Raw genomic sequence first — 15,860 nt, 5'->3', positions numbered from 1 at the left:
GGAGGGAGAGCAGGTCTCCCAAACACCTGCCCCGTGCATAGTCTGCCCTGAATTAACGAGCTTCTGCAATGCAAACCAGGCAGCAAGGGGACACGACCAACACCCGGGGTTGCTTAGAGATGTGACTGTGGGAGATCCTGATCTTTTGAACTATCTATGGGGCTTAGATGACCATGCGGCTCAGCGCTACTCAGCTAAAACCCCTGTGGATTTGTCAGCTCCCAGAGTGACAACCACCAAATTCCCACTCCTTTTTCTGTGATCAGGCCATCTCTTCCTTTCCTCACCAATAAGCCAAACAGGCAGATCTGCTGATGAGTAGGGTCACCCAGGGCAGGCTGCACAGGACCACGGCTAGGTAGGGTTGAATATCTCCAGAGAAGGAGACTCCACAGCCTCCCTGGGCAGCCTGGGCCAGGGCTCCGTCACCCTCAGAGGGAAGAAGTTCTTCCTCATGTTCAGCTGGAACTTCCCAGGCTTCAGTTTGTGCCCGGTGCCCCTTGTCCTGTCGCTGGGCACCACTGGAAAGAGTCTGGCCCCGTCCTCCTGACCCCCACCCTGCAGATACTTTGAGGCATTTCTAAGGTCCCCTCTCAGCCTTCTCTTCTCCAGGCTGAACAAGCCCAGCTCCCTCAGCCTTTCCTTGTAGGAGAGATGCTCCAGTCCCCTCCTCATCCTCATAGCCTTCCGCTGGGCTCTCTCCAGCACCTTTCTGAAGCGGTGGGCTCTGAAACTAGACGCCTTTTTTTTTTCCAGACCGCACTGAAGCAGGTAACGCTGTTATTCCCAAGCTGCCAAGCAGTTGCAGCAGCTCCATAGCAGCTTCCCTAGACGTGGCTTCCCCACACTTGGTGTCCTTGCCCGTGCTGTTGGCCATAACCGCTCCCCGCGTGCGAGGAAATGCGAATTCCTGCACGACGAGGTCTGGTCCCTGCGGGGCTCCGATGGCTGCCAGCATCCTCGGTGACGAATCCCTGCCTGCACTCACTCCTCAGAGCTGCTCACGTGCGTAGCAACTTCGGCACCTGCCATGTCAAATTTCTACAGAATTTTTCATTTCTTAATCAAAACATTGCGCGGCGCCAAGTCAAACACCATGAAAAAGTCGAAGTATACCCAAATTACCACTTTAGCAACCAGATTTGTAATCTCGTCCCAAAGTAGTTACCTGACAGGATATATTTCAACACGACAGGGCTCACTGGCACTCGTTATGCTATTCCCCCTGTCTTCCAGGGTGAAAAGAAAATCCATTTATATTTAATAAGAATTTTTGCAAGAGTTTGTTGAAAAAAAAGCTTAATTCACTGAAGCAGCTTTTAATATGTGGAGGCTGCTAAGCTGGACCAGCTGTTGTGTCCTACATTTTGCCAGGTTATCCAAACACTAACAAAACAATGATAATAACACACACTTGCAAGTGTCAGCTCCGAGCTGCCTACCGCACAGGGCTGATCGAAAGGGGTAATTAGGAGGGAAGTGATTTAGGAAGCTTTAGCTTAAAGAGTCAGATGATTACAGGTGAAGCTGCAATCTGGCTAGACAGGGAAAAAGGCTTTTCATTTCGGTCCGAGCTCCAGGGCACTCCTCGTGTAAGCTGCAGGAGGAGATGGTTTGCATTTATCCGTATCGCCAAACACAGGTTTGCACATAAACACAAGCGCTGCAGCTTCTAAATGCACCGTCAGACCGCCAAGCATCCAACCGCAACTCCCTTTCAGCTCATTTACTTTCTTCTTGTCCAGCCCGAGGTCTCAGAAAGCCATTGCCTCTCTGTCCAGGTACCCCCATGAGCTTCACAGACACATCCAGCTGCTCATGAAGCTGCTGGATGAAGAGTTAGAATGTACCCTCAGCAAGTTTGCTGACGACACCAAACTGGGAGGTGTGGTAGATACACCAGAAGGCTGTGCTGCCATTCAGCGTGACCTGGATAGGCTGGAAAGCTGGGCAGAGAGGAACCTGATGAGGTTCAACAAGGGCAAGTGCAGGGTCCTGCACCTGGGGAGGAACAACCTCATGCACCAGTACAGGCTTGGGGTGGACCTGCTGGAGAGCAGCTCTGCGGAGAGGGACCTGGGTGTCCTGGTGGACGACAGGTTAACCATGAGCCAGCAGCGTGCCCTGGGTGCCAAGAAAGCCAATGGGATCCTGGGGTGCATCAAGAAGAGTGTGGCCAGCAGGACAAGGGAGGTTCTCCTTCCCCTCTACACTGCCCTGGTGAGGCCTCATCTGGAGTACTGTGTCCAGTTCTGGGCTCCCCAGTTCAAGAAGGATGAAGAGCTACTGGAGAGAGTCCAGCGGAGGGCTACAAGGATGGTGAGGGGACTGGAGCATCTCCACTACGAGGAGAGGTTGAGGGAACTGGGCTTGTTCAGCCTGAAGAAGAGAAGACTGCGAGGGGACCTTATAAATGCCTACAAATATCTGAAGGGTGGGTGTCAGGAGGATGGGGCCAAGCTCTTTTCAGTGGTGCCCAGTGACAGGACAAGGGGCAATGGGCACAAACCGAGGCACAGGAAGTTCCGTCTGAACATGAGGAGGAACTTCTTCTCTCTGAGGGTGACGGAGCACTGGAACAGGCTGCCCAGGGAGGTTGTGGAGTCTCCTTCTCTGGAGATATTCAAGACCCGCCTGGACAAGGTCCTGTGCAGCCTACTGTAGGTGACCCTGCTTGGGCAGGGGGGTTGGACTAGATGACCCACAGAGGTCCCTTCCAAACCCTACTATTCTGTGATTCTGTGATTCTGTGATTCATCACAGCTGCTCCTTGGTTTCTCATCCCCCTTTTTTGGACCCCTCATACTTACCCGGTCTCCCAGCCAGTCCTGCCTGGCTGCAAGGCACCATAGAGCCAAAGGACAGGCGTGGCTGTGGGTTGCTGGTGCGAAGTAAGAAGGTCCCACAGCAAAGAAACCTTTCTCGGAGGCAAGATGCCCACAGGTTAGCCCCTGGTGCATGTACCAGTAAGTGCATCCTCACGTGCAGGGAGACAGAGAAATCATAACGCTAGAAAATGCTACAATGGGTAGAAAATAAATCACTGTTTTCAACTTTTCAGCCCTCTTCTGGCAAAGAAGGGCTTGGGTTTTCAGTTGCATGAATCTAGAAGCTGTATGGAAATAACTGTAACCCATGAAGGGTTGTTTTACCAATGGTCTGAAGAAGCAGGGAAGGCTTTGAGTAGTAACGCTCAGCAGGCATGAACTCTGCAAAGTGAGAGGGGTGGGACATGCCAGGGGGAAGAAGAAATGCACAGCCGACCTCCACGTGACAAACCGAGCGATGTTGGGCACATTGGCGTCACAGGGGCTGTCTTTGTGTTCAGTAAAACCATGCAGATTTTTCTTCCATGAAGATGTCAAATGCAGTTTTGATAACACAGAACCCAAGGACTCTTATGACCAACAGCTTGTTGCAAAGACAATAACCTATTACCTATAACAAGACTGGAAAGCAACTTTCTGTGTTTCCAGCGAAAAAGCGTTAGTGGAGAACTTGTTTTACTGATGTCTGGGTAATCAAGGTTCCTGGATTGCTTCCAAGTACTGAGACAGGTAGAAGATTACCTCTAAGAGACCTTCCTGGTGGTCTGGACTTCATGTAACAAAGCTTGGGCATCCAAATCACATATGAAAATGACAAACATAAACTCTAAATTGTGCAGGTGCACTCCAAATCCCATAAAATCTTGCCGCACGATTTTTTTTTGTCTTACTGGCGAAATTAGAAAGGGACTCTAAAAAATTCTTTTGGACGTGTGCCGTGATCTTGTGTAAAAATTTGTTAGAGTTACAAGCACATTCAGTTTCTTTCCAAGAGATTTAATTGTTTTCTGCCTTTTAGCATTTCTCCAGACAAAAAATAACATATTGACATGTGCGCCAGAGGCATCGCTCACCCAGTGAGCCAGAACAGACCCCTGGATGCGACCTCAGGGCATCCCTGGGATCTTCCACACCGAGAGGGAAGAAACCGGGGAGAAGTGAATGTCCTGTGTCACTGACGATGCTCCAAGGGCTGCAGCTTGGACCTCTGCAATGTTTAAGCAAGCTGGGCAGCAGAAAATCTTGCCCCGCTGCGGTCCAAGCACTGTCTCAAGGAAATTGTGGAACCTTCTGGTTTGCAAAACGCAGCTCTTACGATGTCCTACCTGCCCAGAGTCTGCTCTCCGAGTACTGCTCTGAGCGGGGAGGGCACTCTGACAAGGCGGGGAACCTCCTGCATCAGAGTTAATAATTTTTTCCATCGTACTCTTCCTACAGTGATTCTGCACTGGATTATTTTCTGCAGATGAAAAGGTGAGCACTCCGGTTTCTGCAAGTTGGAGGTGGTTTCATACAGAAGACTTGAATTCTGCAAAGATCTTAATTGCTGGAGAAGCTGGAGTACAAAGGACAAAACAAAGCCCTGTTTTTATCCCGGAGAAAGCCTTTGGTATTAGTCTCTTTGTCTCTCTGTCAGGTAAGGAGAGCCAGCTCCTGTCTCTTCTCCGTGGGTATCGGTTTTCTGCAGGGGGTGTTATCTGTGCCCCCGGCCCTGAATCACCCAGCCAGTGAGGAGCTGATGGGTTTGTAACGTGGCTTTTGGCCTTGGGCCGGATCTCGTTACTTCTTCTCACCCCAGAGAGGAAAACAGTGACACAAGGAAAAACAAACCACCTCAAAGCAAAAACCCTTAGTTTTTGTGCAGCCTTCCTCATCCTTAAGGGATGTGGTGGCTTTATGCACAAGGAAGATGTGTGGCCCAGAAGATGCTCATCCAGGCTGTCCCAGCAGGTCAGGAATGAGAGCAGCAGCAGAGACCAGACCTCCTGCCTTGGGGATGATGCTCTGTGGCTGCTGGACCACACAGCCATCCTCTCTGATGTCTCACCGGCACAGAATTCTGCCCTGCCTGCTGCTTCCACTTGCTTCCTGCATCTCTGCCTCTCCCGGGCATGCGGTCCTTCACCCCACATCACTCATGTGTGTCCCACAGTGTCTTCTCCTGCTCAGACACACTCAAATCCACATCTGGGACCTCAGGTCAGGCACCCAGCTCCTGCATATGCCCTCTCCCTGGGCCCTTCACTGTGGGACCACATGCTATGAATTTTCACTCATCTTGAAGGCATTTCATAGGTCTCCTCAGGGGACCAGAAGAGCAAGAACTGAGATGAACTGAGTTCCAGTAGGAACTCGGTTTCTGTCCAGGTCATCCCACCATGCGGCAGCTACTCGGCTTCACCACCTGCTTTCCAGGACGGGACACATCGCATCAGATGAAGCACCTCATGTCTGCAGGATGGGTGTGTAGGACTCATGATAATTGGCCCTTCTGTTGTGTGGAGCATTTTCAGCCTGAATCTGCACTAATTTTACACTGCAGTAAATTAACCATGAGTGGGATATGGCACTGTCCTTCATCCACCCCACTGGGACAAGGTGTCCCTGCTGTGGTTTGGATGGGTCTTGGCTGGAGAGGAGAGTCTCGCATTCTGGGGATGCCCTGGCCAGTCAGGGGATGGAGAGAGGTTTCTGGGCTGGTGGCACCACTGGTCTAGCTCATTTGAGTTGTCCTCATGACCTATCTCCTCACCTCCATGCTCTCTTTCCTTGCTTTGGGCACTCAGACATCCAGGAACCAGCTCCAAGGGACAGCCATCGTCCCAGAGCCGAGACCCACCAGAGCCCACAGCCCCTCGGAGCAGCCAGCACACAATCAGCCACTGTAAGGAGGCCGAGAAACCTGTCCAGGGTCGGGAAAAGATTATCTTACCAGCTAATTAGCTGCATGCTGATGGCCACTGAGGCGGGAAATAAAAGCAACTCAATGAGCCATGCAGCCACGTCTCGGCGCTGGCCCCCTCCATTATTCAGGGTGGACCTGCATCAGGTGTCACGCTTTTATCTGGAGTTTTGATAAACAGCACTAAGCAGCTGCATGTGAATTATTCACAGAAAGCACGGCTCAGCTTTCCAAACTCCAGCGCCAGGGCTCTGCTTCTCCCCACTCCTCTCCCTCCTCTCCAAGATTTATGTCTGTCTGTCCTCCTCCTACAACTCGTTTCTGTGCAAGAAGGATGGGCGGTAGTTACAGAACTGGCTTGTCACCCTGGGCTTTAAATTTTTTTCTTGTACAACAGATTCCTCACATTCCTTTGAGGGAGGATCAGCTGCTGGGGGTGGGATGGGGCCATTGGCTGTGCCTTGGCACTGGTACCTGGGGTAGACATTTCTCGGCCAGCAGAAATTCTGTGAGTCTGAACGGAAATTCCTGGATATTCTCTTTCTGTTTATGACCTGGTGTAGTCTATTCTGCAGGTTGATTCCTGCCACTGATGCTCAGATCTGAAATCTATTCCATCAGCAGATGGGTATAGGGTTGGACTAAGGCTCTTCTGCTGTTGCCTCCTTTGGGCTCCTGGTTGTCTCCTGCTTCAGGGAACTTCAGCCTTTTCAGCCCGTCCTTCAGCCACAGCCAGTTCTCAGTTCCTTGTGCCCAAAGCACATTGTCCCAAAGCAGAGTGTGCTTTGCTACTCATGGCTCTCCCAGACCCCTTTCCAGCCACTGGTGGTTCAGCTCCATCACCTAAACATGAGTACCTGTGACCACACAGATGTCCTGGGATGTCCAAGACAAACACAGGGCTGGCAGATACAACTTTGGATCTCCAGGAGACGTGGGTCCTTCCAGAAACTGGACACTCAAGGGGCACTGGAGACCCGTGTGGGCACCTGAGCTGAGTCCCAACTCCCTGCGGACGCCTAAAATGCAGTGAGAGGAGAGGAAGCACCTTCTGGGATTCTGCTTCCCACCACTGTCAAGGGAAAGCTGAGGGTGATGTCTTGTCTGGTGTTTGCTGAAGGAGCTCTCTGATCCCTGCTCCATTTCTGGGCTGGGCTGCAGGGATGAGCTGCTCCATGGCCCAGAGCAACGCCGGGCAGCAAGGAGTGCACACTGTGCTGGGTCTCTCTTCATTGCTGAGGGACAGGCTGAACGCACGCTGCCACAGATGTGCTGTGGGGATCTTTTTACCACAGGCTGTAAATGCCAGCATGAGGAAACTGTTTCTAAACTCAAGGGCTTCTTAATTTAGCAAGGAGAGATTGAACAGATAATTAACCCTGGAAAACCTCTGCAGGGAGGTGCTGGATACTCCAGCGCTGTGATGGACTCTCCATCACCGCCCTGGGCAGCTGAGCTGATGCTGCTCTGAAGCAGGGCTGGTCCAGCTGTGTCCCGAAGAAGGTCGAGAAGAGACTTTAACCGGGGTCCGGCTGCTGGGGAGGATGAGCTCTGCATTTCAGCACTTAAAGAAAGAACGGGACAGGCTTTTCAGCAAGGCCTGCAGTCATAGGACAAGTGGTGATGGCTTTAAACTAAAAGAGGGGGGATTTAGACAGGATATAGGGAAGAAATTGTTTACAATGAGGGTGGTGAGACCCTGGCCCAGGTTTCCCAGAAAGGTGGGAGATGCCCCATCCCTGGAACCATTCTGGGCCAGGTTGGATGGGGCTCTGAGCACCCTGAGCTGGTTGGAGATGTCCCTGCTCATGGCAGGGGGTGGAGCTTGAAAGGTCCCTTCCCACCCAAACCACTCTATGATTCGATGATGCTCTGATTTCAAGGAAAACGCATCCCAGAAACAGGAGCAGCAGCTCCTATTCCAGCCCATTAATGATGCAAAGCAGGCAAACATGCTGGATAAATATTCCTGTTGGTTTTTGCAGGACGGGGGTATTTTGTGGGTAATAATCTCAAAAGAACCAGCAACATCTGATCCACTGATACCAATATTTAATGAAGTTGGAATAATAGAGGAATCCCAGCACAGTAAAGAGTTCACATAGGGTGAATGGAGAGAGCCGGGTTAACCTGGCAGCCATCCTTGGAAAGGGATAGGAGAGCTTGTACAGGATTCAGTGAATGAGCAATTAAAACCTGGAGTGTAATCAGTGACGTGCAAGGTAGGTTTATGAGGAGATAGAGCCTGTCAAAACAAGCTTGGTTTGCTTCTCTGGAGTCAGCTTGTTTGGTAACTGCAGAAAAGGAGCAGGTTCCTAGAAAATGTTTGGTTTAACGCTGCCTGCTATCAGCACTACACGCTAACGAGTGCAGATTAACGGAGAAACTCTAAAAATAGGACTTCAGCTGAGAATCATCTTTGAATGACAGTGCTACGGTGCAATTTTGCTGTGAAGCCCATGACTACTACACCAGTGACTGGGATGTAAAAATAACCTAGAATCAAATTTCCAAATAGTGTGAAGACTGACAGAGCAGTCAACCAGGAGAGAGTGGAGGCAGCCAGGCAGAGCAGCGGGGACCTTGGTATATGCCTGAGCCAAACAAAAAGCACGCTCACGTGCCAAAAACGCTGCTAAAAAGCAGCATCCGCATCTCAAGCTGGCAGAAAACAGTCCCAACTTCCACAAATGCAACAGCTCCAGAGAGAGTGGTGCACCGGCAGCCCAGCACTGTGAATAAATACCCAAAGAACCCCTAACTGCTCAAACGGAGGAGGGATGGGGGAGAAGAGAGGTGTTCTTCATCCTCAGTCTGCAGAGCTGGGGAGGTACAGGGCAGAAGCATCTGCATCCCGCCTATGCCTGTACTTTAGAGGGGGGATGCTGAAAAGTTGAACGCTAGTGGGATAAAGAGCTACGAAGATGATCTGAGATAGTAAAAACCACCACGCAATCAGAGGTACTAAGAGCGACCTGCTCAAAAACAAGACTGAGAGGTGCTTTGACTACAAATGTGCAATAGAGCAGAAAATACCTGGCAAGCTGTGGGCAGAGATGCTCCTGGTTTCGTGTGCTGTAGAGACCACGATGGGGGAGACGAGCTGCCTCAGCTCAGATTCTCGAGCCCCTGGGACAAGAACCACAACATTTGTGGGTTGCTTCATACTGAGGGGGGACTAAATTGGTGGAAGGAGCCAGTTCTCTTGGGACGTTGGAACTCAATTCCTGCTCACTGCGGATCTGGTCGTCCCTTAATGATGAGAAATGAATTAACAGCTCTGCTCAGAAGATGAGGTTGGGGCACGTAAGGATCAGTTGAGCTAGCTAAGAGCACAGTAGAAGATAAAGAGATGCAGTCTTCGTCCCGGGGAGTGCAAGCCCATCCAGGACGCTGGGATGTGGCTGCAGCCTTCTCCCCTGCAGCGTCAGCAATTGCTGCTCAAAGGAAAGGCTGCTCCTTCGTGGCAGCCCAGGCCCTCATGAGCCAAAGGCAGGGGAAAACGTCCAAAGTGAAGAAAATGATAAAAGAGACGGTCATCTTGGAAGTAGAAGGGGCTCTTGGCTAGCTGATGCAGCCAACTGATTTGTATGTGCAGCTCTTCCATGGGTAAAGGGCACTTTAAGTAATTTGGCTGAAATGGATGGATATTTATTTTGTGTTGGGTATTTGGAAAATTCTAAGTGACTTTGGCCATTGAAAGCGGAGAGAATTACCCAAGTGATCACTTTATCAGCCTTTAATCACTACAACCAACTGGTGAGCCCTGGCCTTTCCAATTCCCAATTCCGTCGAGGAACAGCGATGGTTCTTCATTTCACAGAATCACAGAATGGTCGGGATTGGAAGGGACCTCTGTGGGTCACCCAGCCAAACCCCCTGCCCAAGCAGGGTCACCCAGAGCAGGGGGCACAGCACCGCGGCCAGGCGGGGCTGGAATATCTCCAGAGAAGGAGACTCCACAGCCCCTCTGGGCAGCCTGGGCCAGGGCTCCATCACCCTCAGAGGGAAGAAGTTCTTCCTCGGGTTCAGCTGGAACTTCCCAGGCTTCAGTTTGTGCCCGTTGCCCCTTGTCCTGTCGCTGGGCACCACTGGAAAGAGTCTGGCCCCGTCCTCCTGACCCCCACCCTGCAGATATTTAGAGGCATTTCCAAGGTCCCCTCTCAGCCTTCTCTTCTCCAGGCTGAACAAGCCCAGCTCCCTCAGCCTCTCCTCGTACGGGAGATGCTCCAGTCCCCTCCTCATCCTCGTAGCCCTGCGCTGGACTCTCTCCAGCAGCTCCTCATCTTTCTAGAACTGGGGAGCCCAGCACTGGACACAGCACTGCAGATGGGGCCTCCCCAGGGCAGAGCAGAGGGGGAGGAGAACCTCCCTCCACCTGCTGGCCACACTCCTCTTGATGCACCTAAGGATGCCATTGGTGTTCCAAACATAAAATCACCACTTTCTGCTTTTTTTTATTGCATCTTTCAAGCGGATTTTTTTCCAGGTTTTAGAGAGAGAAGGGATTGCTTCTTTGTGTGCAGAGCACGCAGAGTTGCTGTCCAGGAGGTAAATTGGCTACATCCTGACGTGCCGTCTGTTAGGGCAAAAGCATCTGATTCAGTTAGAATGTTTTCATTCCCTTCCACTGGGTAATGAAGGTATGAAGCTCCAAGCCATAACGGCTGGAGGGATGCTCTGTCCCTTCACGTTGTCCAGCTGCTGCCTGTCCTAAGCCTGTGCAAGCACATGGCAATATCCAGGCTGCTTGCTCACACCAGGGGAGTAGAAAGTGAAGGAAGGCATTGAAGGAACATCTAGTCAAAGAAGAAACACCGCTGTCATGGATGCAACATGAAGAACAGGTTCTAGAGGCTGGAGCTGGCACTGGCTGGGGAAGGAAGTGGATCTCCACGTCTGTCCATCACAGGCTCCTATCTCCCTTCTGCTGCCCATAGCCCCTGAGGAGCCCCTTCCCATACGGGAGAAGTCCAGGGTTGTGGGTAATCTTCTCTGGGACAGTTCAGGGTTGCAACAATATTTCAGATCTCCTGTTCCGTGTGTCCATCACTCCTGAACTCCTTGACCACCACAACTGCACTACCTCAATGCAGGTGCTTACAGGAGGTGGTCTGAACACAACCCAAAGTGACTTGTACTACGAATGGCTCCTGTGGCAGAGTGGAGATCTCCCTGCAAGCCCTGGACTGCTCCTCTGCCTGTATCTGTCACCCATTCCCCACCCAATGCTCCCACCTGGGCTGGGACACTGGGGACTCCTTGCTCTTCTCCTCACAGAGAGCAACTGAATAAAACAAGTTTCTTTCAATTCTCCTTCTGCTACTCAAGCTCCTAGTGAAAAGCAAAACAATGGTAGGTAATCTTTTTTTCAGTTTGTTTTTTGGGGGTGCTTTTTCTTTGTTTTGGGGTTTTTCTGTGGCTTTTTTTAAAATCATGTATATTTAGTATGCCTGCCCTGCATGCCATCTGTCTGTCTCCTCATTTCTTTGGCTCTGAAGGAAGCTTGTGCACGAACGTGTGCCCAGGAGACTTTAGGGAGACCCTGCTGAGCTCCAGCTGGGGATGACACTCGATTTCAGGGCAGAAATGCTAGTGCAACATCCAACCACAAGCAAGAACCCTTTCTCGTCTCTTGTTTTTCCTTTTCCCTCTTTAATGTCAGTGTAAATGTTCTGTACGACGATTCACGTGCGCCACTTCATGCTTCTGTGAAATGCTCCCGTGTTTTTGGAATGACAGCATGGATAAATGTAGGAAATACACTACAGCTGACAGAAGGGATAGACAAACTTCTCTCGTGTTCATTGTTAATCTGGGGGCAAAACCCAGACTGTAAGAAACCTTAAAAATATTCATACCATTGCACATAATAAGTAAGGCATGACAACCACTGTAGTATATTTGTGAGAAAAAATTACAAGAAGAAGATAAATAAACACTTGCAGAATCTGCAAAAGCTGAGGAACTAGATTTAGGTATCAACTTCCACCTTGGTAATTAACCAAAAGATTTCAGTTTCTCTTAAACACATGCAAATTGTATTGAACCAAACGGCAGCACCTGGGGAAAACCATGGCATGGACACAGCACTGACTACCATCCAGTTGCTGGTGGTTGGCAACCTCACTTGTTGAGCTATGCGTGTTGCATCTGAGCTTCCTTCCCCTTCCCAGGAGATATCACCAATGTCTTTCTCACCCTCCACTCTCCAAACCACACAAGGATGTGGCTCCAGCTCAAGCAGGAGCTCCCTCTTCCCACTGGAGCGGACCCGGGGGTATGTGGGAGGGAAGGGCAGACCACGCTCTCACCTGTTGGTGAAGACTTTGCTGTAGTTGAACACCTGGATCTCCAGGATCTCATTCCCATCGATATTGCTTGCCACCGGCCAGCGGAAGGTCTGTGGAGAAAGGATGGGAGGGAGATGTCAGGCTTCTTTCAGGGAGCTGCTGCAGAGGTGACGGGGATGGAGCTTTTTGTATTTTTACAGATATTTATATATAAAAACCACTTTTGTTTGTGGTTTTTGTTCTTGCCAAGCCACTAAGTGAGTCTGCCAGGCTAAACCACCTGAGCTACCTTCAGTTTTCCGAGTCACAGGTCTCCTGTGGCCTCCCAAAGCTAGGCATGCTCCTTTGCCAAGCTGCTCTCGCTGCATCGCAGGATGGGAACGTGATGCCCCAGATGCGGAGGCAGCAGGGCTGAGCCCGGCATCGGCTACAGGAGCAGCAGGACCACGTTCAAAGTCTTGAAAGGAAAGTGCTTGTCAAGCAACTTCACAGGAAGAAATTAGTGACTCTTCAGAAATATGCCAACACTCATTTTTAAGCTATTTTTTCCCCTTTTCACATTTTCTGCAGAGAATCAAGGAAGCAAATGAAAAAAACTCTGAAATACAGAAAAAGAGAAACGGCCACACGACAGTCATGTCACTTTGCTTACTCAGCCTACAGCCGCACTCCACATTCTGCAGCCACATTTACTTTGGGCTCTGCATCATGGGGACGTAACTCAACCCTTCCCCTTACAACATGTGTGCTGCTCTCTGATCGCTCCTTCCCACTACTTTGATGGTCCATTAGCTGGTACTAGCTGGGTTGATAAATGCCACCAGCAATCCCAAGATTAATTAGGAGCTGCCTGTTCCCTCCTGCCATCACCACGCCTCTCTGGCCTGAGAAGTTGTGCTATACCAGCTGTTCAGGGCTCCTCAACAAGTGCAGGTGGAGATTCATCAGGTCCTGCCCCCAGCCTCTCCTCTCCACCACAGCCCTCAGAAATGCTGGTGAAGGGAACAGAGTCCACCACATCACGAGCACAACTGCAGCCCATCAACCTCCCACAATGCTCTGGATGTGAAACTGGTCCCTTCTATTATCTGTAGCTCCAGCTGGACAGAGGACTGTCCATCCCACCTCGCAGAGGGAGGTGATGTTCCCAGAGTCTTCCGAGAGCTGGCCAAAGAGACCAGAGCTTAGATCTTCTCAAGGGAAACCTCACTCTTAACAGCAGTGGCAGTTTACCCTGGTATAAGTTGCTCTTCTAGGACCAATACTTCTGGTTGCTTCCGAGATAGGGACAGAGATCCCAAGCACAAGGGATGTCATCTTCGCCTGGATCCTCCTGGCCCTTCCTGATACAGGATGTTTATGCATCCTCGGCACCTCAGCAGAGCCTCAGATCCACCTGTGCTGAGCCCTGGCCAGTACAAGACAAACCCAAACCCCTCTTCTATCTCTATAGAAGAATAAACTGCAGTCCAAGCACAGGCTTTTTTCTGCTCACACACATCTGACTCAGACTGGGAGTTTAAAGAAGTCTGGAAGAACCTCCTGAAACCCCAGCAGAGCTCTGTTCCTGGCTGCAAGCCGCAGGCAAGTACTGGGTTTTTTTTCCTTCCTTGGAAATACCATTCTCTGCTTGTCCACAGCCCAAATTTTGGGGAGGAACTGGAACGAACGGGCATCTCTGCCTGCCACACAGACATGTGGACAAGTCTCTGGTCCCCATCCTTGGGCTATAGAGTGGAGGACAGAATCATAGAATCTTAGAATGGTTTGGGTTGGAAGGGACCTCAAAGATCATCTGGTTCCAACCCCCCTGCCATCAGCAGGGACATCTTCCACCAGACCAGGGTGCTCAGAGCTCCATCCAACCTGGCCTTGAACGCTGCCAGGGAGGGGGCAGCCACAGCTTCTCTGGGCAGCCTGGGCCAGGGCCTCACCACCCTCATGGGGAAGGATTTCTTCCCAATATCTCATCTCAATCTGCCCTCTTTTAGTTTACAGCCGTTCCCCCTTGTCCTATCACTATACACCCTTGTGAAAAGCCCCTCTCCATCCTTCCTGTAGCCCCTTCAGGCACTGGCAGCTGCTCTAAGGTCACCCCGGAGCCTTCTCTTCTCCAGGCTGAACAGCCCCAACTCCCTCAGCCTGTCCTCGGAGGAGAGGTGCTCCAGCCCTCGGATCATCTTCTTGGCCCTCCTCTGGCCCCGCTCCAGCACATCCATGTCCTTCTTATGTTGGAGGCTGTCTCTTGTTCTCCAGGTACATGCAGCACCAAGCACGGTGAAATCCTGCTCTACAATTAGGTCCTCTCCAAAGAGCAGATCCCAGAGCTCAAGTGCAGCTACCAAAATAAGATATAGAAATAACGATGTGTAGCCACACCCCACCTCGATTAGAGGTTTGTCAGGCAGCAAAATAACACATTTGGAAAGCGCGATGGCCTGGAAAGACTCCCATGATCCCCACTGAACAGCCTGGCTGACAGCTTTCCACACCAAGAATCTCGTCCAGGGATGTTCACGCCGCAGCCCATCCGCTGCTGCTGCAGCAAACCCCGGGGGGCCGGCAAGCGATGCCCGGGGTGGAGAAGCATGGCCCTGTCTGCGGTGCTTGGCACCGTGCCGTAGCATCCTGGGACCATCCCACACACATGTTTGTGCACCTCTGGTTCCAGAGGGACCCACCTGTCTAGAGCCACTCATGCAATTTTCTTAAAGCGCTTGGAGTTGTGCCTAAAATCCCGGGGAAGGCAACGCAGGGTACCATTTTCGGCTGTCAGAAATAATCCCTTCACGGTGCAGTTCCTGGTTTCCTGGGGCTGGGCTTCAGAAAGGGGCTCAAATCTGGGTTCTGCTGCAGATCCCCTGGGTTTGGCTAAATAGCTCAGGATGGAATGCAGAGCAGATGCTCTTGGTTTGGTGCTTAAAAGTCAGGGTTGGATTTCATCCACCTTGACTTAGATGCTTAGAGGTTACCCACTGAAATCAATACCCCTCATTTGGGGTCTCCATCACTGGAGAAACTCTGGTACATTCTGGGTAGAAACCGAGCCACAGCTGACCTTTGGGAGGGGGCCACATTCTTTCTATCCTTTCTGGACAGACTATCCAACCATGACTGTACACCTCAGGTCAAAGGAGGGCACCCTGCTCTGGAAGCTGTCCAAAATGCCCCCTAAAAACACCACTAACAGGACAAGGAATGGGCACCCAGACCCCCAGGTTATGAACCAACTTCCACACCACGTTCCCCAGCCCATGACCCGTGCTCTGCCAGTCTGCTCAGTCAACCTCAGTCTCCCCCTGGTTTTATCCCAGCGCGTGGAAAACCACTCAAACCAACTTGTGACACCCAGCTGTGAGTTTTACAAAATTACTTTTCCCCTCTTTGTTTTCCAAACGCGCTCTCCCGTGTGCTAGTGAATCCCTGGCAGTTGCTCCCCTTGAGGGTGCTCTCAGCTTCTCCGACTGCTCTTTGGTTTTGAGCATTTTGGAAAGGCAGGTGATGGATCTGCAGCACCCAGACAATGTCTAGCACCTTGTGGGTGGAGGTCTTACAGCGGCAAGCCAGCCCAGCCATGAAATAAGGGGCTACAAGGATGATGAGGGGACTGGAGCATCTCTCCTCCGAGGAGAGGCTGAGGGAGCTGGGCTTGTTCAGCCTGGAGAAGAGAAGGCTGAGAAGGGACCTTCGAAATGCCTCTAAATATCTGCAGGGTGGGGGTCAGGAGGACAGGGCCAGACTCTTTGCAGTGGTGCCCAGCGACAGGACAAGGGGCAACGGGCACAAACTGAAGCCTGGGAAGTTCCAGCTGAACCCGAGGAAGAACTTCTTCCCTCT

General features: G+C 51.2%; 1 protein-coding gene across 6 annotated transcripts in view; it reads right to left on the bottom strand.

Moving 5' to 3' along the window:
* Window positions 1–15,860, bottom strand: part of OTOF (otoferlin) — a 130,558-nt gene that overhangs the window by 97,940 nt on the left and 16,758 nt on the right. For all 6 annotated transcript variants that reach the window (XM_075415111.1, XM_075415112.1, XM_075415114.1 and 3 more), the window contains exon 3: window positions 12,045–12,133. In XM_075415111.1, coding sequence (XP_075271226.1) covers window positions 12,045–12,133 — 89 coding nt within the window. The remainder of the gene's footprint in view (window positions 1–12,044; window positions 12,134–15,860) is intronic.

The sequence above is a fragment of the Opisthocomus hoazin genome, chromosome 2 (assembly GCF_030867145.1).
Source record: "Opisthocomus hoazin isolate bOpiHoa1 chromosome 2, bOpiHoa1.hap1, whole genome shotgun sequence".
In the NCBI taxonomy this organism is placed as follows: domain Eukaryota; kingdom Metazoa; phylum Chordata; class Aves; order Opisthocomiformes; family Opisthocomidae; genus Opisthocomus; species Opisthocomus hoazin.
Note: the sequence above shows the minus strand (reverse complement) of the source record. Positions and strands in the feature narration are given on the sequence as shown.